Raw genomic sequence first — 21,328 nt, forward strand, 5'->3', positions numbered from 1 at the left:
CACTGTTCTTTGCTCAACTTTGTTCCACAAAATCCTTCCATACTGTAATTTCTCGGTCTGTCCCACCCCTCTGCCCATCTGGTGGGGTCAACAGTGGCAGACAGTAATTAGCACAAGTTACCTACAGACCATCTGCTGTGTCCACCTGGAAGGACTTAAGCACCAACACACTTATTCTAGGAAGAAAAACAACAATAAAACAACAGCAGCGGCTCTCTCTCAAACTCACCCAGAGTTCCCAGATTTCAGCTGAGGAAGGGCCCATCACAGAAAAGAAACTTTCAAGATTTAACTTTGTTCAGGTCCCTCTTTACTCCACAAACAGGAGAACCTGCGTCTGCACCTCCTCTTTTCTGTCTGTGAATGCGTCGTTCACTCTCACACCACAGCACATGCTCAAGTGTTTTTTTCTGAAGCCTTGCTTTTGTTCCAGCCCTGTCCGCCCTGTGACTTCAGTGGGACTGCGTCCTGACGAAATTCCTCCCACTGCAGGTTTCAGCTCACAAAGCCGCACAGACTGAGCAGGACTGACAGCTACGGCAGCCTTCGGGGGCGGAGGAAAATACAACATATGCCCACACTTACACACACATCATTGGCCACCAGTCATATTTTAGTCTGCCACATGTTAGTATGTGTAACCTTATCTATTGCTGACATGTGGCAGTGTATATCACCGGTATTCTTCCTTGGAGCAAAGTTCTGAGTCTATGGTGGGACAAATGTGGAGACTGACAGGAGGCAAGTGCTGTTCCGGCATGTAATTGCCTCCTCGGCATGCAACGAGAGACACATAGGAAGCATGAATGAGAAGGTAGTGGATATAATGAAAGAGTAAATAATACTAAATCAACAGAAAAATCCCTCCATATTTACAGTGCTTGTGTAAAGTATTCACATCCCTTGAACTTCATATTGTTTCTCATTACAAATTCAATATATTTTATTAAGTGTCAGACCAACAGAAAGTACATGTTCTAAGTCTTCCTACAACTTCCCAATTCGATTTAGGTCTGGAGTTTGATTGGGCCATTAGAACACATGAGTGCTTTAATCTAACCCATTTTATTGTAGCTTTGTATTTTTGTCTAAATTTGCTGCCCAACTAGAAGATGAACCTTTGCCTCAGCCCCAAGTCTTTTCTAGTCTACTAAAGGTGTTGTTCCAGTATTGGCTGGTGTTTAGCTCCAACCATCTGCATATCAACTCTGACCAGCTTCCCACTAGCTGCTGAAGAGGAGCAATTCCACACCATGATGCTGCCACCACTATGTTAAACTGTGATGATGGGTTTTCAAGGCAATTTTCCTCCATGCATCACATTTTGCAGGCAAAAAGTTTAATTTTGGTGTTTGCATCTCTTCCAAAAAGGCAAGATTTGTGGAGCTACACCAGTAATACCTGTCCCGAATCTCCCACCTGAGTTGTGTATCTCTGCAGCTCCTCCATAGGGGTCTTGGCTGCTTCTCTGATTAATGCTCTCCTTGCCTGGTTGTTTATCTAAGTGGGCGACCATATGTCGGTAGGTCGGAGGTGTTGCCATACTCTTTCCATTTTCAGATGATTTATCCCAGACATGTCTGCTATCTTCCTTGGTCTTTGTGATGCTGTTTGTCACTAATGTTCTCTAACACTCCTTAGGGGCCTTCATAGATAAGGTGGCTTTATGCTGAGATTAAGTTACACCCATGTGGACTAATTAGTTGACTTCTGAAGGTAATTAGTTGCACTGGGTTTTATTTAGAGGTGTCTGAGTGAATGAGGTCAATTACATGTGCATGCTGCACTTTACAGATTTTATTTATTAAAAACTGTTCACTATTGACTCTACCTCACAGTTCTGCCCTACTTTGTGTTGGTCCATCACATAAAATCCTAAACAATTAGTCAGATGTTAGTGGTTGAACTTAGATAAAATGTGAACACTAAAGCAAAGTGCTGTATATATTTGACAAACAGCAGGAAACAAGAAAATTAGTGAAACCAGAGCTGATAAAATGATTTAAAATGTGAAGCCAGACGACCCACATAGAAGCTGAACTGAAAACAACTGGTTGACTGGCCTCAGAGGCAGCACAGATCTGTAAGGCTCCCGCTAACTGGTTTGATCAGATACTGTGAAACCTCTGCAGACACAAGAACCAAACCAGACACCCTCCAAGGGTCTGAAAACCACACAAATTCATTTAAACACATAAATAGCAGAATAGAAAAGAGGCTGGAAAGGACAAACCTTCTGAGGCTATTGTGCAAGATAGTGCAGATGTCATGGACTGTGTCTAAAAGACTAAAGAAATCCAGTGTATTATTTACTGTTGAAAAAAATATAAAACTGATAAAAATGCAAGGGATTTTATTCACTTAAAGAAAACAGAAGGAGATGTTTCTATGCTCCAGACCCCAACTGAGCCCTGAAGGAGTAGTCTGTTGTTTGATGCCTACTAGGGACATATTATCAAGCAGGTTCCTGGTGGAACAAGCTTTCAGAGAAACCATAGACAGCAGCTCTTACAGGGAGAATGAATGAACGTCATGCAAAGCTAATGAATAATATTCCTAAATCTCAGACTTATAAAACTACACAAGTGAAACTGCCTGGTAGCTTGAGTTTCAGCTTACCCGCAGTCCTGTAGCGCTGTGGAGGGATCTTCGACTGGTTCTGGTACTTCAGTATTTTCAGCAAGGACTTTAAATGGCTCCACAGGTAAGACCTCTGTGGGTTTTTCTTCTGGCTCTTCCGATAACTGCTGCTCTTGCTGTACAGTCTCTACTCTTGGCTTGGTTCGTTGTAAATCTTCTAGATTTTCTGTTCCTCCGGTTTCTACGTCATTTCTTGTTGGTTCTGGGATCTCTTCTGCCTCTTGAGCAGATTTTAAGAGTGCAGTCTGCTCTGCTGCTTCTTCAACAGGTTTCCTGTCAGACTTTGAAAACTTTGGAGATGATTCTGGCTCTAAAGGTTTTGGTTTTTTGGATGATTCTTCCAGAAGCTCAGCCTTTGTGGTCAGATCTGCTGTATGTTTTGTTGGTTCAGGAAGATCCACCTTTTCTAAAGGTTTAGGAAGATCTACTGGCCTCTTCACAGTACTTAGACATGAGCTCTGGGCTGTCTTTTCTTCTGCTTCCTCTGGTGGTGGGATCGCCTCCTCTGGTCTCAGTGGAGCAGCTATCTCCTCAGTGGGAGTTAAAAACTCAACCTGAGGAGACTCCAGAGATGGAAGTGGTCTGAAAAAAAATGAATAACACAAGAAGAAAAAGGTTATTGGACAGCAAATGTGCAAACAAATGACAGATGTGCGTGTTTGCGTGGGTTTGGGCTGCCTTGGTAAAGTTGTTGAAATGTTGAAGGTGTGCTTTGTGTGAGAAGAGGCTCATTCTCTCCCTGGAGATCAGGGACAATGTCACAGCTGATGTCATCCCTTTGAATATAATGGGCTGCCTTACATTCATTAGAATTCAACCAGCAGAGTCATATGACTGAGATCCATTCAAATACAAAGTGCAGCTCTGTGTTTACATCCTCATGCATATTCATTATCACGCTGCTCTCCACATTATCGCTCCAAACAAGGCCTGAACAGGGTTGTTAGTGTGATATTCATTTGAAAACATCAATTATAAATAAATGTAACTGCCTGGATACAAAGACCTTGAAAGGATAGTTAACATTTATTTTGCTGTGATGTTCTGTGATGCTTTTATCAGTAATGGTTTCCTTACCTGTAGCAGAAACATCTCATGGAAGGCTAACAGCTAGTCAGACACGGGCCACCGTTTTAAATTATTTTAGACATTTAAGAAATAACAATATTTTTTTTTATATATGTTGGATATTGAAAACAAAATTAATAAAATTAAACATAATAATTAATTAATTATGCAAAAAATATTGTAATATAATTTAAAATAAGAAATAATTATTTGTTTCGCCTTTTAAATAGTTTTTGTTTTTCACAGTCAAAACTGACAAACAGTAAAACTGGATAACTGCCTGACACAGAGAGTTGAATGTGTCTTGGAAAAACAGACAGAGGGACTCACTCATTGAACATTTCTACAGCTACACCAGAATAAATCCAGGTGGCCTTTATGTAATTTTGCTCCTGAAAGGGTTAAAATACAGTTTGTGGCTGGTGAAACCTTTATTACTGAGATTGAAAACTATCACATCTAGAGAGATCAAACGCAAATTGAAATATTTCAAACTAAAAACAGATTGTATAAAACACAGATGGTCATTTGAGAAAACTATTCTATTTATGAAAATAGAGATTTTAAGGTTTTTTGGGGGGCTTCTTCAATGCCTCATATTGGGGTCCAGCTAAACTAGAATGCCTGTACAGAGGCTCTCTATAACCAATTATACATTTTATAAAATGCTATTTGGGATATGTGAAGCCTTTACTATATTTATGAAAGTTTAAAAAGGGCTGGAAGTTACTCTCCCAACTTAGAAGAGGAATTCTCAAAAGACACACTGTATTTTATATAGTTTCTTATTAGTGTAAAGTAATTATGTCTATCTTTTTACTGGTCTATGTATTTTGAACTTATTCACATCAAAGGTAGTCCAAATTATTATTTTGCAGAGAAATTGCCCTGCAGTCTGGTGCTGTGAATCAACCAGTACTGCAATCACCTTTCACAGAATCTCTTCACAAACAAATCCCAACTACCCCTCAGTGGCCACATATATGATCCCCTTATAACAATTTTAAATACTGTATGAACGTGCTATTGTGTTTACCTCAAGGCATCCTGTGTGCTCACTTGTTTACTCTGAGAGAGGGATGCAGCTTCTTTTAGGGCTTGTATCCAGTTTGTATCTGGTTCCTGGGATCCTGGCTCAGGATCAGAACTCTCTGACACATCTTGATCAACAAGAGAGCTGCAGGCAGGAGTCTTTTCAAGACATTTTGCATCACGCCGAGAAGCAGCAGCAGCAGCATGGTTTACCTCGGTTCCATCCGGGGACTCTGAAAATGCCACCTGATGATGGAGTTTCTCTGACTCATTAGGGTCTGCAGTGGTGGTTGAAGTAACAACATTTGAGACAATGACGGCATCAGCGCTTGAGTTATCCGTCTTATTATCATCTATTCTAGCTGACTTAACACAACTAACACCCCCTTCTGAGGGAATAGTAGGGGTTTCTGTGCTGTTCTGTTGCACCCCATTGTTAAACAGACCTGAGCCTGATTCTGTTCCACTTTTGTTATCATGTAAATTCAAAATCACTTGGTTGCCTACATCTTCATCATTGTCAGCTACTTGCACCTCCCTCTGTTCCCTCTCCTCTACCAATTCTGCCTCATCTTTTGGGATTTCCTCAACATTAGAGCCTTTTACGGCCATTTGCACTACCTGGCTTCTGTCTGTGTCGGAGGTTTCATTGCAGATTTGCAGCTCTGCATCCTTAATTTCACCCTGTTTGCTTTCCATAGTTGAGGCAGCACTGAAGTCCTCTTCTCCAGTTTCTGCTTCCCCAACAACATCTTGCATTGTGCCAAATGTCTTTGGAAAAACTTCTTCAGCTCGGTTTGCACATGGAATACCATCTACATGAACATTACAACAGTCTGTGCTGATCTTTGATAAAACTGAGTTTTGGATAGGTGAAGTCTCAGGTTTCTGTGAAGCAAACTCAACAGATGCAGCACTGTTTTCTAACATTTCAGTTCTTTGCTGGTACACATTAGTTGTTTGATCTGGCTTTATCTTTCTGTCTGACTCACCTAGCTCTAAACCAGGGTTTTTATTCACATCTAATCTCTGCCCAGTCTCACCTGCTTGAGAGCAAACAGTAACTATCCCTGTGTCAACTAATGCCTGTCCATTTGCAGCACTTTCACTTCCATTGAAATCTGCAGGAAAGGAAGATGGAACCTCTACCCTCACTGCTGCTGGCAAATCAAACAACTTCTCCTTCATTTCTGATTCAAACAAACTCTGAACAGTGCTGTCTCTCTCCTCTGGAACTACAGGTTGAATCCAACTGCAAGTATTTTCTTCACCTTCACCAGTTCCACCTGACAGCTCCCCTGTGAAATGTGTGAATCCCAGACGCTGTTCCCTTTGCTCTAGTTCTTGAGCAAAACTGTTTAGATCTCGCAAGTTCTGCGATTGGCCAAAAGCGGTCCTGAGATCTGGTATAGCTTCAGTGTCAGAGCTACATTCCAGCGCTGCTGTCACAGTTTGGTTCAAACCCTGCTCATAAACAGTCTGAGTTTCAGTGCTAGACTCTAACTCAGGGGGTAAAAATCCCTCAGATGCTCTACTAGGAGATGAGGAGGATGTTGTACTTTCACATTTAGATGAAAAACTCTCATTGCTTTCTTCTTTCTTTGCCATTTCTGTTGGTGGTGATTCAGTATTTTGCAGATTGTGACTATGTTGTGGTAGCAGACCTCCTGCTTCCATAAAAACAGCCTCTTTATCTTTCCCATTATACTGCTGATACTGTAATGTTGAGTATGTCTTTCCTGCCTGCTGCATTTTGTTATCTGCTGCTTCCTCTTGATTATCCATGGTTATGTCTTCTTTTAGTTCCTTTTTCTCCCCCATGCTATCATCCTTAGTATTAGCACACGTCTCACTAGTAGGGCAGATGATATTAACCAGGTCGTCTCTATCAGATGTCTCACTAGTAGTAGAGTCTGGCTTATTGTGACATGTCGACATTACATTATCAGATTCATCCTTTGACAGTACATCATATGCAGCTGAAGATGGGGCAACAAGAGTCACATTCAAATTCTTGGTGCAAGATATCTGAGGTTCATCATCCAAGTGCTCAGCACAATCTCCATCTTTCAGTTTCTGACAAGTTTCGTCTGCTCTGAAACTGCTACTACTCTGCTTCAGATTCTCTACTAAAGACATTTGGTTCATTTCACCACTCTTATTACTTGCCACCTCTCTGGAGACACTGATGCAGTCCCCATCAGCACTGTGACAATCTGTGTGCTCTGGAAAAGAGATATCACAGTCGGTAATACACTCCAAGTGACTCATCATTGGTCCAGGGGGCTGTAATACAAAGGGTGGGTTGCTGACAGAGGAGGTCACTTCCTTTGTCAAACCAGCACTTCGGGACATGAGTACCTCAATAGACTCCATGACATCAGTGATGACTAGTCCAGTTGGAGGGGTTTCATCTAAATAGCAGGAGAGCTGATGGTTGGGTTCAGGAGGCTGTGATCCGGTGCAGGTTGAGGAGTCGGCATCAGATTTGGAAATCAGATTAAGATCAGTATCAAGAAGCTCCTCAGGAAGGGAGACGGTTTTACAGGTAGGACCATCAGATTCATTATGCTGGCTCTCTTCTTTTTCTTCAAGAGTCACAGCAACATCTTGCTTTAAAGATGAATGCCCCTGAAGGAGGTGGGTCTTACCTGAATTTTTAGACTCATTCTTAATGTGATCTTCATTACCTATCTGATTCTTCCCAGTAGATAAAACCTGTTTTGAGCATCCCTTGGCCTCGGCCATTTCACCCAAGTCTACAGCATTTCTTTCATGGTGGTGATGATGCAAGTGATCTAAAGCAATAACTTTCTTGGTATCTTCTTTATCCAATTTAGCATCCTTTATTTGCTCTTGAACATCATTTAAACTTTGTATTGCTGCTTCATCCTTGATTATAGCTGCATTTTTGTGGGTTTCTGGTGTCCTGAAGCAAGGAAGATTGGGGAAAGTGTAGCTGGTTTCTGTCACAGGATGGTGCAACTTCTCGTGAACAGTCAACGGACGCAAAGAGGCACAGTCCAAACCTGGAACTGGCATCTCCGTTAGAGTCTCAGAGGAGATGACCTTAAGATTAACATCATCTGCAAAGTGAACTCTGTTACCTCCACTGTTGGCACACAAAAGGGCACTTCTTCCAGTCATATTGAGGCTACTGGTCTTGCCCTGGATATTGGCTATGCTTTCAGCTGTCCTCTCTTCCGTGCTACAAGGTCCAACCTGTTGATCAGATCTTGCTATTTGCTCAGATCTAGCTCGTTTTTCGCTTCGCTGTGATGTATTCAAAGGCTGAGGTGAGATGAAAGACTGGAAAACGCGTTTGCAGTTTCTCTCCATAAGAAATGATGTCTGGCAAGGTTGTCCCAAAGAGATTGCTTCCTCTGAAACCAGTTCTTGAATTGGTTCACCCTTTATCCCGACATCTGTATTACTGAACCTCTGCTGCTGCTCAGAGTAAGAGAGAAGAGGTAAAACTGTCACGTCATGCTGTTTGTGATAGAAAAGCTCTTCCTCAAAACACTCAAGGATGGTAGCGATCGGCTCACCCCGGCACTGTGACTTCAGCTGTGACTCGGCAACATCCCTGGGCGGACTCGCTCCTTCCTTAACCGATGACACCCCTCCAGCAGAGCCTTTCGGCTGGCTGAGTAGATTGTGCTCTCCTGCAAGCCCTTCTTTTTCTCCCACCTCTCCTCCTCCTTCTCTTCCCCCTCCCTCTCCTGATCTTTCCAATCGTGCAGCACTGTGATCCTGGAAATCAGGAGCGAAGGTATTAGTACAGCCTTTTAAGCATAGCAGCTCCTTTTCTGTGTCCGTCTCTTCGGCTGGTGAGATCTCTGTGTCTGCGCTGTGAATGCACGTCTCTCTCTGTCCCTTAATTTCAGCCTCTGCCAAGTTGTGTGGCATTTTGTTGCTGCAGCTTTCTTCACATGCAGTCTCCCCTTCTTCGGCTGACAATGGAAGCGTGCAATTTCCCTGGGAGCAGATTAATGAGACCTGGCGGGAGCTCGCCAGGAGTTTGTTACTGTTCACATCCGCAGAGCGAAGATACTCTCCTCTTCCTCTCAATTTGCCTTCTCCAGCTTCTTCCTGAGTCTCTGCAACTGCTACCATAGCCACACTCTCCTGTAGATAACAGCTCACGCTTTCTCCTTCTCTCTCGCTTTCTGTCACTTCTGACAGTGTGGGTGTTGTCAGTGGCAACGCATTAACCACTATTAAAGCTTTTCCAAGGCCGGTCTCCACACAACTGTCTCCCACACAAGTTCTGCTGTTGCAGAGTACAATCTGATCCTCCTCTGTGAGTATTTTTGCTTCTGTAGTAAATATAGCCTCCTGCTTCTGTACATCCAATCCCTTTTCACTAGAATCAGCTTGTTTGATAGCTGTTTGGAGATTTGTTGCTGGTGTAGTGTGTATTCTGTTTTCTCCTTTGGTTACATCTTGCTCACACTTTGAGCTCTGATTAATAACACCCTGGGCATCCATATTGTTGTGGTTATCTGACTGATGGGTCTTCTGTGAAAGGGCTTGCATGGAGACAGGTGAGCAGCCTGTGGCAGTAAGATGATCCAGACTGATTTGGGGGTAAGACTTTAGCATTCCCCCAGGACTCAGCTGCTGCTTGTAATCAGTCTTTTCCCCACAAGTCAGAAGCTCAGTGTCTAGCTCTGATGTAGCATTTTCTGTTAAATCTATGCGAGAGTAAACATACAACGGTGACAGATTCTGTGTTTTGATTTCAGAATGCGAAAGCTCGGTTTTTGCTTTCCGTTCACTCTCGGCGCCCTTTTCTATCTTTTTCTTTTTCTTGTGTTTCTTTTTCTTTGCTTCTTTGTTCTGTCCAACCTGCTTGGTGCTTATCTGTTTGTCTGATTTTGACATTGACTGATTTGTCTTACTTTGCTCGCCTGTTTCTTTCAGTGCTACTGATGTTGCTGAATCTAAACAATCTGCCTTAGCCTCATCTGTACAAACATTAATATCAAGCTCATCATTTGTAAAGTCTTTCCATAAGGCTGCAGTCTCTACTTTTCTTCTTGGGCCTTCTTCTTTAATCTCTGAATCAAAATCTTTTGAGCTATTTATTTCAGTAGTGACACTTGGACCAACATGTTGGTCTAAGGTCTCGAAGTTTCTCTGTTCTTTTGAAGATTCTTTATTTGTATCTGATTTTTCCTTCTGTTCATCCATCCATGTTTTTGCCTTAAGCTCTGAACATCCCTCCAGACTCTGATTTGCTTCTACTTTTCTTTCAGTTGCTATTTTCCCAGAGTTATTCTCTGTGCCTAGAATGTAATCCCTAAAACTAAACACAACTGTATCTGTCTGCCTGCTTGCTGCCTCACTGTTTCCATGTGTACTGTTGTTTCCATGGCTCCCGTTGCTATGTCCTGTCTGCACTGCAAATGGAGGTGGCGAGAACGACTTCCTGGATTCATTAAACATCACTTCACTGGTCGTCTTCCATGCTACATCCTGAGCCATCTCAGACTCCTTAGAAGCAAGTACGCAAAGTGATGCCATTTGTTCTTCGCATTCTTGGAGGGCCATTTGTAGTTCCTGGTCCAAGAAGTTAGTTGGGGAAGGTGTCAGGATTCCCGGCTGAGGTGAAGCCTGGACATCTGGGATTACTGGCTGGATGCCATCAGGCCTGAGATGAGGGCAGGGTGACACAGTTAGGACGAGACAGACAGCCGCTCATTTCACGATGCCATCAAGCACTGCTATTGGCAGAGCATACCTGCATGCTCAGCAAACACAACACACAGTTGCACTCGGGATGCCTGGGATGGCCTTTTCTGAGCGAGAACTGAATATTAGCTGTTTCTAACATTATGGGTGGTAAAAGAACATGCACGTATTTTTCCCGACCATACCAAAACACAAAGAAACCGCATCTAATTAACTTCATTAAATTAGTTCTCACTGATCCCCAGTGGCTCCCAGGGTAAAGACGTACAATATTAATGGTCTCATGAAACTGTTAATTCAATCGAATTCAGGAATTCACACTGAAACTGTCTAATTTTTTGCTCCTGGTCATTATGAATTCATGCAGACATGCTTGTTGTTTGAGGTCGGAGTAATAACACTCTTCGGTGTGAATGCTGTTACTGAATAAACAACACTCTAAGTTAGCCACTTCTAACATCAGTGAGATGTTTAAAAGGAACTCAGTGGAACCACAGAGATGTAACAAGCTACTTGAAAGAAAATAATATTGGTAGGACAGGTTGAATCTGGATGTTGGCAGCTTTTTAGAAGTGTCAGAGTTAAGGTCTGCTTTTACCGTTAATGCTAACTGCAATAATTGCTAAGGTAAGATCATGAAGACAGTCTGAAATGTCAATCCTGCAATAATTTTGTCTTTTCATCGTAAAGAGCATTCAAAATGCAAAATCCTACTTTGAATACTCATTACTGATTTAAGTAACAGAGGCAAAGTCCAACCAGGTTTGAGAGCAGTCGCCTCAAACTTAATTGTCAACAACATAAAATCCCAATTAAATAGATTGGAATTTGTGATTGTAAGGGTACAAAATGGGAATAAGTTCAATCTGTATAAATACTTTTGCAAGGCACTGTATAGTTATGTTATAGTTATGGTGACTTTAAAACATGTAACAAAAACACTTGAGTGGACAAGGGTGGGGTGCATTTATATAACTTTACTATTTATTAACCTTATTTGATGCAATTATTGTTCCATCATATACAATGTCCAGAGCTTTGAACATCTCATGCAGCAGTCTTTAATCAATCATCTAAAATGGAAGAGCTTGGCAAAACCACAAACCTACCAAGCTAAACCTGATGAGTCCTTCTGGGGAACAATTAATTATAGAAGTAGCCGAGAGGCCCATGGTAACTCTAGGGGAGCTAGAGATCCCTAACTCAGGTGGAATAATTGGTTAGTGGGATCATTATTAGTTCTAAGTGTTAAAAGAAAAAAATCTATTGTTGAAAGTAAGCCATAAAAAATCCTTTTTAGAGTTTGTCACAAGCCAAGGAGGGGACACAGCCAACACGGAGGAAGAAAGTGCTTTTGTCAGATGAACTCAAAATGTCATTTTTTAGGCCAGGGCAATACTTTAAGGAAACCGTTTTACAGGCTTAAAACTTGGCAAGAGGGACTAATTTAATTCCAGCCGGACTGTATTATACTTTAGAAATAAGAGATTCCATTGTATTAAACTTGAAAGAATCAAATTAACTGTGTCTTTAAAATCTAATTGTAAATAAGTGAGTTTTTGTCAAAACTTACTATTATACTCAGTTATTATTTTATTGTTGAAGTGTCTTAAATTTTTGCATTTCACAGTTGAGGAGGTTCTTGTGCCAGGAAGATGTAATACCTGAGTCTCTGCTTAGCTTTTAGTTAGAAGTACAGGAAATGCCAGGTTGCGTCATAGTTAATTTCCCTGATGTTTTCCTGTTTATTGTGTTTGGGTTTCATCTTTCTGAACTCTATGGCACATTTTAATACATAACATTTCATTTCCCCACACGATACCAAAAACAACGTATCTGATGTTCATGCCCATACACCAAAACAACACGACAAACAGCTTGAAAAACGAAGTTCCCTTATGCGTTTTGCACAGAAACCACACCACTTGTTTGTGGTTTTTATGCAGTACAGTTTAGGTGGAGGAACATAAATACAAGAACCCCCTCAGAACAAGACCATTATTATTCCCTTCATCTGTCAGCTGTGATTGCACTCCTTGTATCCTTGTAAACACAAATTCTCTTCCAGCATGTTGCTCACTAACCAACCTGCCATTCAAGCCTGTATCTAATTCTCTTGGCACTTTGCACTAAAGGGCGGAGCAGTAAATAAACTCCAGTGTTTCCAGTTGGCAGGCGTCAAAATGATTCCTGCAACTGCCTGAAAAAGGAACAAAGCAAATGTCTCAAACAGTGATGAATCTTAAGACCATTAAGTCTGTAAAGGGTAAAGAAAAAAACCAGGAATGTTGTTTTCTTTACCTTTCATTTTTGGAGTTTGAATTGTTAAACTATCCAGTAAAACATTGCTTATGTTGTAGCAGGGTGTGATATTGTCAGTAAATATTAAAGCCTGGATGCAGATCTTAAAAAAAAACATTTTTGCAGATAAGTCACATGATCATGAGTAAATTAATCATCACACATCAAAATAAAACCTGCTTCAACAGGCAGCCCCACAGCGGTGACATCATTACGATCAAGCATAAGTTAGAAACATTAGATCAAATCCAAGCACCTTATGATCTCATTTACTGCTGACCACAGTCCTGCAGCAGAGACGCATGCTCAATCATGTGGTACCTTCCGTCTAAAACCAGCAATGGTCCAACCATGTGATGCTGCAGGCCCGCCAGCAGAGGGTTCACCTGCTCACATTCTCTCTCATCGGAGCTAGACTGAGCTCTGCTGACACAGATTCACACATATAAGCAAATGTGGAGACACACAGATCATTATTGAGTTAACTTTCAACTGAATAACTAGTATATGTGGTATTATTTATAAGCAGTGCACGATTGTAGACAAAGTTTTTCTTTTATTTTCCAACAGGGAAGTAGTGGTAATTATTTGACCACATGTAGTCGTGAAATGGAAGAATCACCCTCTCTTCTATTTTCACAAATTTTCTAGAATGTCAAACTAGAATCTGTTCCGGTTTGTCTAATACATACATTGCCAGTTTCATTCTTGTCTCACTCGATGGTGGTCCTAATGCCAAACAAAAATCAATGAAATCACTTCTTTTTGTGTCATCACAGATAAAATAAATCTCAAGCTGAGTCTCATTTCATTGAAGCTCTTTTCCACTACGAGTCTCATTTACCTAGCTGTGCAACGTTCATGTACTCATACCCGACTGTTTGTCGTTGGAGTCGAAACCCCAGCTTTCTGATTGTAAGACTACTTCCCTCCTCCCTGACTCACTACCACCCCACAGGAAGCTGTGAAGCAGATACCAATATTAGCATCACTAGCCAACCATAGGGACGGTACTTAAAAATCATCTGAACAGCGTCACCATGCATCATTCATATCCTTCTCACCATTTAGTTTTCTACCAGGTATTTGCAACGTTCCCACACAAATCATTTTCAAAGTTGTGGAGGATCTCCAATGCTTTTGTAACCAAATGTTGTCAGCCAACCTGACCAGCAGTCTTAATTGATTAACTGTCTCAACATAAAGATATAAACGTACAACGTAAGACCAGAGAAATCTGTCCTCTCCCCCAAGGCTGAAAGAACATAATTACACTATTCTGTCCTAGCCCTGGTTTGGGAGTTCTTGCAGCTAGTTCTTGTCATGTCATCTGGGGAGAACTTGTTTTTTGTTTTGTTACCAACTGCTAGTATATGCAAATGCTGCATTAGGACGGACCTATGAGGACTAAGAGTTCTGCAATTGGGTTCTTGTTAAGTATGAAGTGTCCTTTGTTCTTGTTTCTGCTTCTTAGAATAAAACAACTAATTTCTCTGTTCTTTATTCTTACTTCGATATAAGTATATTATATCCGGGGTATGACTTGTTCTGGTAGTTGGAGCTCCAATTTGGGAATTACGTCACACGCAAGTTGAGTGTATATTAGCGGTGCCCTTTAATTGCACTCGGAAGTCAGATTTTTTGAGTTGCCAAATGGAAATACAAGAACAACTGTCGCTGAAGTCGGAAAGTCGTCTGAAAGTCAAGGTTTTGCGCGCAGCTCAGAGTATAATATTTCTGAACATCCTATAGTGTTTAAATGCACTGAATGATAGGGGAATAGATTATTATGGGTTAGCATTGCCATAGCAGGAAGCACCCTCACACTTAGCAAATCCTACAGATTTTTCTGATTTCCTGCTAAAATCGCTCAACTCAGGTGTGCTGCCGTTTTCCAGGTCTGAGTTCCCAGGTCAGGTAAATTGAGCACACCAGACTGGATAACCAGTGGGATTTTCTAATTATTGTGGTGCCAACTACTATGCAGCTGGAGCAATTGATAAAGACTACTACCACTCACATTAATTTAATTTCTCAGTCTAATCTATCAACAACCTATCAGAAGGATAAATTATTTTTCCTAATTTTTTACGGCTTATTAGGCAATTCTGATTGCATAATTTAAAGAAAGGTGTCGCAATACTGACTCAGATATTCATTCACTTGAAACTGAAAAATTATATCCGAAAACTGTGAAAACATTTTGCCCCCTTCAATATTTAGCTTTTTGTCCTAATTAACTGTTTAAGATTAAATACATTTTTTTTGGCCAAAAATAACTGAAGAAAATACGAAAAGCTTTTAAAAAAATTATTTCATCTATTAAAAAGAAAATAAAAATATTTATTAAATTCAACCCATTTCTATGTGAAAACATACTTATCCTCCTTACTAAATCATTAATTAACTGATTAACAGTTTTCTTGAACATGTCACCCTGGCCTGATTACTGCCAGACACATATAATCCAGATACATCTATAGGACCTGTCTGACAACATGAAGTAGGCTGAAAAAGCAACATATCATGCCCTGATCTAAAGAAATTCAAGAACAGATGAGGAATAAAGTCACTAATATTTATCAGTCTGGAAAAGGTTATAAAGCCTTTTTTAGATCTTGGGACTCCAGCCAATAACCTTTGGCTGAGCTATTATCTTCAAATGGGGAAAACACAGTTAAATCTTCCAAATGTGGCCGGCCTCCCAAAATTACACCAAGAATAAATAAACAACGCATTCAGGGTATCACAAAATAACCCAAAACAAAATCTAAAGCCCTGCAAGCTTATCACACCGATAGAAAAACACGGTGATGGTGGTGTGTTAAACTGCGACTGATTTTCTGCTTCAGGACAACTTGCAGTAGTAGATCCATAAATTCGGATCTCTACCAGAAAATCCTGAACGAAATTCCAGCCATTAATTACGGTTCTGAAGCTCAAGCGCACCTGGGTTATGCAGCTTGACAATGATCCAAAGTATACCAGCAAGTTCACCTCTGAATTGCTCAAAAATCCAAAAACCTAAGTGATGGGTAGCAGCCCAGTTATAGTCAGGGCTTGGATCTGACTGAAATGCTGTGGCATGACCTTAAGCAGGTCTTTCATTCTTGAAAACCTTCCAATAAGGCTGAATTAAAACAATTCGGCAAAGAAAAGTGGGCCGAAATTCCTCCACAAGGATGTAAAAGACTCGCTACCAGTTGTCACAAATGCCTGATTGGCAGCTGATGCCACCAAGGGTGACACAACCAGTTATTACTTTTTTACAGGTCAGTTTGAATTGCTTTTCCCCTAATAAATAAAACAATAATTAAAAAACTGCAGACATGAATAACAAAATAACTTTCTGAATTAGGAACAATTCTTCATTCTAGATGTTTTCCACTCAAAGTGTGTTAAGGGGCACGGGATAAATATTTTTTTACACAAAAAAGTTATTGTGTGTAAAATAAAGTTTAGTGTGATGTATTCATTAGTTTGACAGCAAGAATACGTGTGTAATTTCCTCTGAGGTGAAAAAAGCAGCTGTAAGATATTTCTACATACCCCAGTGAGCACTCCCAGATGTTCAGCTCGCTGCTGAAATCCAAACTGGGAAGAAGGTCATGAGGAAACTCGAGCTCCTCCTTGTCCTCCTGGTCTGCAGCTCCTCTGCCCTCCTCCACTCCAGTGATGACTGGGACCTCTGGAAGCACTGGTTGAGAAAGCAGTGCCTGGTTGTCCCTTCCACTCAGACTCTCTGCTTCAGTCTGTGGAACATTGAAGATATCATGTTAGCAAGCTGTAAGCTGGAGCACCTGCAGAACATACTGCAGTGTGTAGTTAAACAAACATGAGCATGTCGGAAGCAAACCCAAAAACCCCAGAGATTAATGCTCACAGACAACATGTGATAACTCCACCCATATGTTAAACTATTAAGTAAGCAGCAAAGTCAGAGCAGATTACCTGGAGTCTGTCCTATCACTAAACACTTTTTTTACCTGCTTTTCTATTATTGTTATTAATATATTGGCCTAACAACAAAATCAACTGATTTTACCTTGTGTGCTGCCATCAGCCTATTTGACAGCAGCCTACAACATTAACTGATCGTAGTGTTTGATGCCCATGTAGCGTGTTCAGTCCTGACTCGGTGTGTCACTTTGTTTTCAAACGACATTTTTTTGCGTATAACTTCTTATTTACATACATACACAAAAACAGAGTTACAACATATAAGACAGGTGCTAGTGTTAAGTAACTGAGCTGGTAATACGGGGTTCCTACGGACGGACGGACAGATAGACGGACGGATGGATGGACGGACGAACTTTACTTCTACGGCTTTGTTCACACTGTGCTGCTCAGACCAATAAACACATTAGATAAAAGTATGTGATTATTACAGTCTGCAGGAGTTCACCTTAAACAAACATCACAAGGAAGTCTTCATTTACTTTTGTTACGGCTCCAAAAATCATTTATCAAGCCAGCAAGTCCGTTCACAAGTGACAAAACCAGCCTTACCAGATGGTACAAAGCATAACAGACAGTTGGTATAATCATTACAGAGAAGTCAATTTAGACAGTGCTTCTTTTGTTTAATAAACCTAAAACTTCTACAAACTCTCTAAATTTAGAATTTTTTCGAGATTTCTGTCAGTCTTACTGAAAAATAGTCCAACCACAGACACAGACACACACACACACACACACCACCAGACTTGGCAGTGGCATCATGTTGCAGCAACGTCGCCTTCATAGCACCCAAACACTCAACTGTCAAGACGCAATTCAGAGGAATTTCTCCCCCATTCTCAGTTAATGGAGCCTGGAAAGTTCTTTCATTTCATGGATTTTTCTTATGTTTTGTTTTTTTACCCAGCGTCATGCAGATGCAGGAGTATAATAAAGTCTTCTTGCGTGGGCACATACAGAAGTCTGCAGAAGTTAGATAGAACTTTACAGCTTTGTTTTTACAGTATCAGTGCATTACATGTTTCTTAGAGACAGTTTTATTGTTATCAGTGCCCTGTGATAATATTTATACACCTTGAACTTTTCCACATCTTGTCACACTAAAACCTCAAAGTTCAATGTATTTTAGAGGAGTTTTATGTGATTTTTAACCAAGACAAAGTAACATATACTGTGTAGTGGAAGGGAAATTGTACATGTGTTTTTATATTTCTTACATGTTTTCCCTTTCTCTTTGCAAAATATCTCAATCTCAGTCAGACTGGATGAACAGTGTCTGTAAACATTAATTTTAGCAATTTCGCACAATTGGATTTAGGTGTAGACTTTAACTAGAATGTTTTAACATACATACATACTTTGATCTAACAATTTTGTCATAGTTCTCATAGTATGTTTAGGGTTGTTGCCCAGCTGGAATATACACTACTTCTGCAGCCTTTAAAACCAGGTTTTATTCCAGAATGACCATGTATTTAGCTTCATACCAACTCTGACCAGCTTCCCTGTATGTACAAAAGAAACAAATCCCTACAGCATGACGCGACCAGCACCGAATTTCATCATGGGAAGGTGTGTGAGGATTAAATTACAAACACATTAACTCTGTTACTAATTAGGTGACTTCTAAAGGAAGTGGTAATTCAGGGGTATTTCAATAAAGGGGAGTTATTACAAATGGATGCTGCGCTTTTCAGATGATCATTTATTTGTCAAAACAATTGTAATCCATTTATCACTTCCCATCCACTTCACAGATATACACTACTTGGTGCTGGAGAAAATTCCCATTAAAATACATGTTTGCAGGACAGCTGTACAAAGCATGTATCCATGTGAAACATACAGAAATGTTTGGCCACATTACAATTGGCTGTCTGCACATTTCAGTGTTTGACTGACTAAAAACAGATGCTGAAATCAGATTAACAAATAAAGTTAGTTGAGATTCTGCAGCCTCACCTTTGCCAAACTTACAGAGAGCTTACTATATTTGGCACATTCAGAATAGGAGCAAATATTCAACCTTTTTCACACACGCAAATGAAAACTCAATGCAAAAAAAGCATTCAGCAGTATTTTTACAAGTTTAGTGTAAGGTGTCTCTGCAGCACTCCTTTTCAAAAAGAAAAATCACAAAAGAGCATAAAACACAAACAAAAATGGAGAATAAAAGGAATCCAATGAAAAAGTGCTGCTGCAGGGGTGTCACTTCGAATGCCTATGATCTCACTGCTGTTTCTATTTTCTGTATCGTTACATAATCCGATTAATAAATGACTTTATTCTACACCTGCATACAGCAATAATACGCCTGTATGAAAAGGAGGTGCACCAGTTTCAAAAAGTTTACAACCAACAATGATCCACCATCTTACTGGTCCTTTAAAGGTCAACAGATGGGTCAGTGAGGTGGAAAACCAGTCCTTGTTTCATTTAACACCACACAGAGGAGTTGCTGGTATTAATTAACCCACAGGAAGAAAACAGAACACAGACTGAAGTTGCCCGGAAACCTTCGCCAGTGGTACGTCACGTTAATCCAACACGTCATGTGCTTATAAAAACTTTAATTGCCCACACATGACTCCTGTTGAGAGGAGAAAAAGAGGAGTTTGCTCCGATTCTGAGTGTGAGTGCTGCACTTACCCAGCAGTGTGCCTCGCTGTGCTGAAGGTGACTCTACAGAGCAGCTCCTCTGCTACCACTGTGTCATGCTCAGTGTGGAGCCAGCCTCTGCAGGAATCAGTGTTTTGATGGGGGGCAGACGGCGGCACTGAAACATGCTGCAACACATGCTGCTGACGCTCCCTCTTCTCTCCTGCACTGACTCAGCTAAGTTCCTCCTCCTCCTCAGCTGCTGCCGCTCCCCTGTTAAATTTCCGTAAGCCTGCTCTGTTTTTTTTTGCAGTGTGTGTGAAGAGCAGAAACACTACACTAGCTCGCACTGACAAACACAGCGCTCCTTGCTGCTGAAACGCTAAATGACTTGAGTGCTGACTGAGTTTTCTCCTCCCCCATTGAATGCAAACTCTCTTCACCTCTCCTCTCTATCTCTCTTTCTGTCCCCTTCTCCAACAACAATCCCTCTTCCTTTCTCCCATTTTTGTATAACTAACTCTGCCCCGGGCTTCCTACTGTATCTCCCGTACATATGCAGGTGAATGCTAGGAATCAGGCCAAAGGTTGGGCATGCAGTGAAACCCTTAAAGGGGACCAGAATGTACTCTGGACCCACGGTTCCCAAACTGTGGTACAAGTAAACAATCAAAAAGATGACTTATTCAAGCACATTTATCTTTGTTTTATCAAAAACTTCTCAAAAGTGAAGCAGAGGAGATAAGTTGGAAAACTTCTGGTACAACAAGCTACGGCAGACCACAATGAACCACGAAAGAGTGGTGGTGGCACTGGCTACTTAGACTGTGCTCCATTTACTTCTGAAGTCGTAAGTTGGAACCACTCCAAGTCCAAGTTTAGAGACCAGTAGGATTAATGTGCTCAGTGGCCAGGCTAGCTACCATTAGCAATACAAGCTAATAAGGCACAGGCCAGTTTCCAGCATCAGGATATACTGAAGTTATGGTATTACAACTGCTAAAATTAGAATAACTTGGTGCTCACCCCAAACCTGTTGCTGTGCACTGCTAGTCAAGGAAGAAGCCACAGAATGTTTCCACAACAAAAACCAATTTAGCTCAGAAAATATTTCCAGTCGTAAAATCTGGCCTACTACCAAAAAACCAGCGGGATTTTTTTATTAAAAGTTACTATACTGTGAGAATCTCTTTCCCGGCCATGCCTTTTAATAAGAATGTATTTCCTTGTATTTTGTACTTTTAAAACAACAACAGCAACAAGTTTTCTGATGACTGTACAGTAGTGTGAAAGATTTACTGAGGTAAAAATCTTCAAAAGTGCAAGTAAGGTTTTTACTGCATTGTTAGCTACAGCAAAAAGTTTTATTTTTACTGAGGTGTATGAAAATAAGGTCAAACAAAACACGAAGATGCAGAAAGCTTTTTAAAAGGAGACAGTGTTTACTACATGTCGAGAAATGTCTGAGGTTCATTCAAAGCCCAAGAGAAAGCAAGACTCCCAGCAGATAACAGGAATGTTAAATGGTGCACAGCTCCTCTAACAGGAGACCTTTCTGTTCATTTTTCCAACCTGAAACTTAAAAAACATAATATTCTGAGTAAACATTTAATACACTGTTAAACTGCATCCTTCAAGCAAGCATGCAGCACCAATGTATCGTATTTTTTCCTCTTTTCTTTTATATGATTCACAAGACAAGCTGAGAAAGTACTAAAGCTCTGATTGTACTATTCCAACAGACACAGGCATCTAACCTCTCTGTGAAGCTGATAATCATCATTATCACCACAAATAGCTTTCCTGTACACAACTGAGTATATTGACTGCTTATGTGGTTCTATTGTTGGTTTATTGAGAACGTAAAACAATTTTTTTTTGTTTTTTTATTTCCCCTGTGTTCAGGTCTGAAGGATCTACAGGTTTCAGAGAAGTATAAAATAAAATGTTGTGACAATTTAAATTGAATATCGACTACAATACAAAAAAAACGTATAAGTAATTAATTGCAGCATCTGTTTAACCAAAC

At 40.6% G+C, this 21,328-nt stretch overlaps 1 protein-coding gene across 14 annotated transcripts in view; it reads right to left on the reverse strand.

Moving 5' to 3' along the window:
- Positions 1-21,328, reverse strand: part of tacc2 (transforming, acidic coiled-coil containing protein 2) — a 79,564-nt gene that overhangs the window by 51,093 nt on the left and 7,143 nt on the right. For 13 of the 14 annotated variants that reach the window (XM_047352039.1, XM_047352045.1, XM_047352032.1 and 10 more), the window contains 4 exons: positions 16,288-16,490; positions 13,060-13,161; positions 4,745-10,396; positions 2,620-3,222 (listed from right to left, as the gene is read on the reverse strand). In XM_047352039.1, coding sequence (XP_047207995.1) covers positions 2,620-3,222; positions 4,745-10,396; positions 13,060-13,161; positions 16,288-16,490 — 6,560 coding nt within the window. Of the gene's footprint in view, positions 1-2,619; positions 3,223-4,744; positions 10,397-13,059; positions 13,162-16,287; positions 16,491-19,350; positions 19,663-21,328 lie in introns of those variants that run through there. The other variant, XM_047352041.1, reaches the window with a different exon arrangement.

This window comes from Girardinichthys multiradiatus, chromosome 22 (assembly GCF_021462225.1).
Source record: "Girardinichthys multiradiatus isolate DD_20200921_A chromosome 22, DD_fGirMul_XY1, whole genome shotgun sequence".
NCBI classification, from domain to species: domain Eukaryota; kingdom Metazoa; phylum Chordata; class Actinopteri; order Cyprinodontiformes; family Goodeidae; genus Girardinichthys; species Girardinichthys multiradiatus.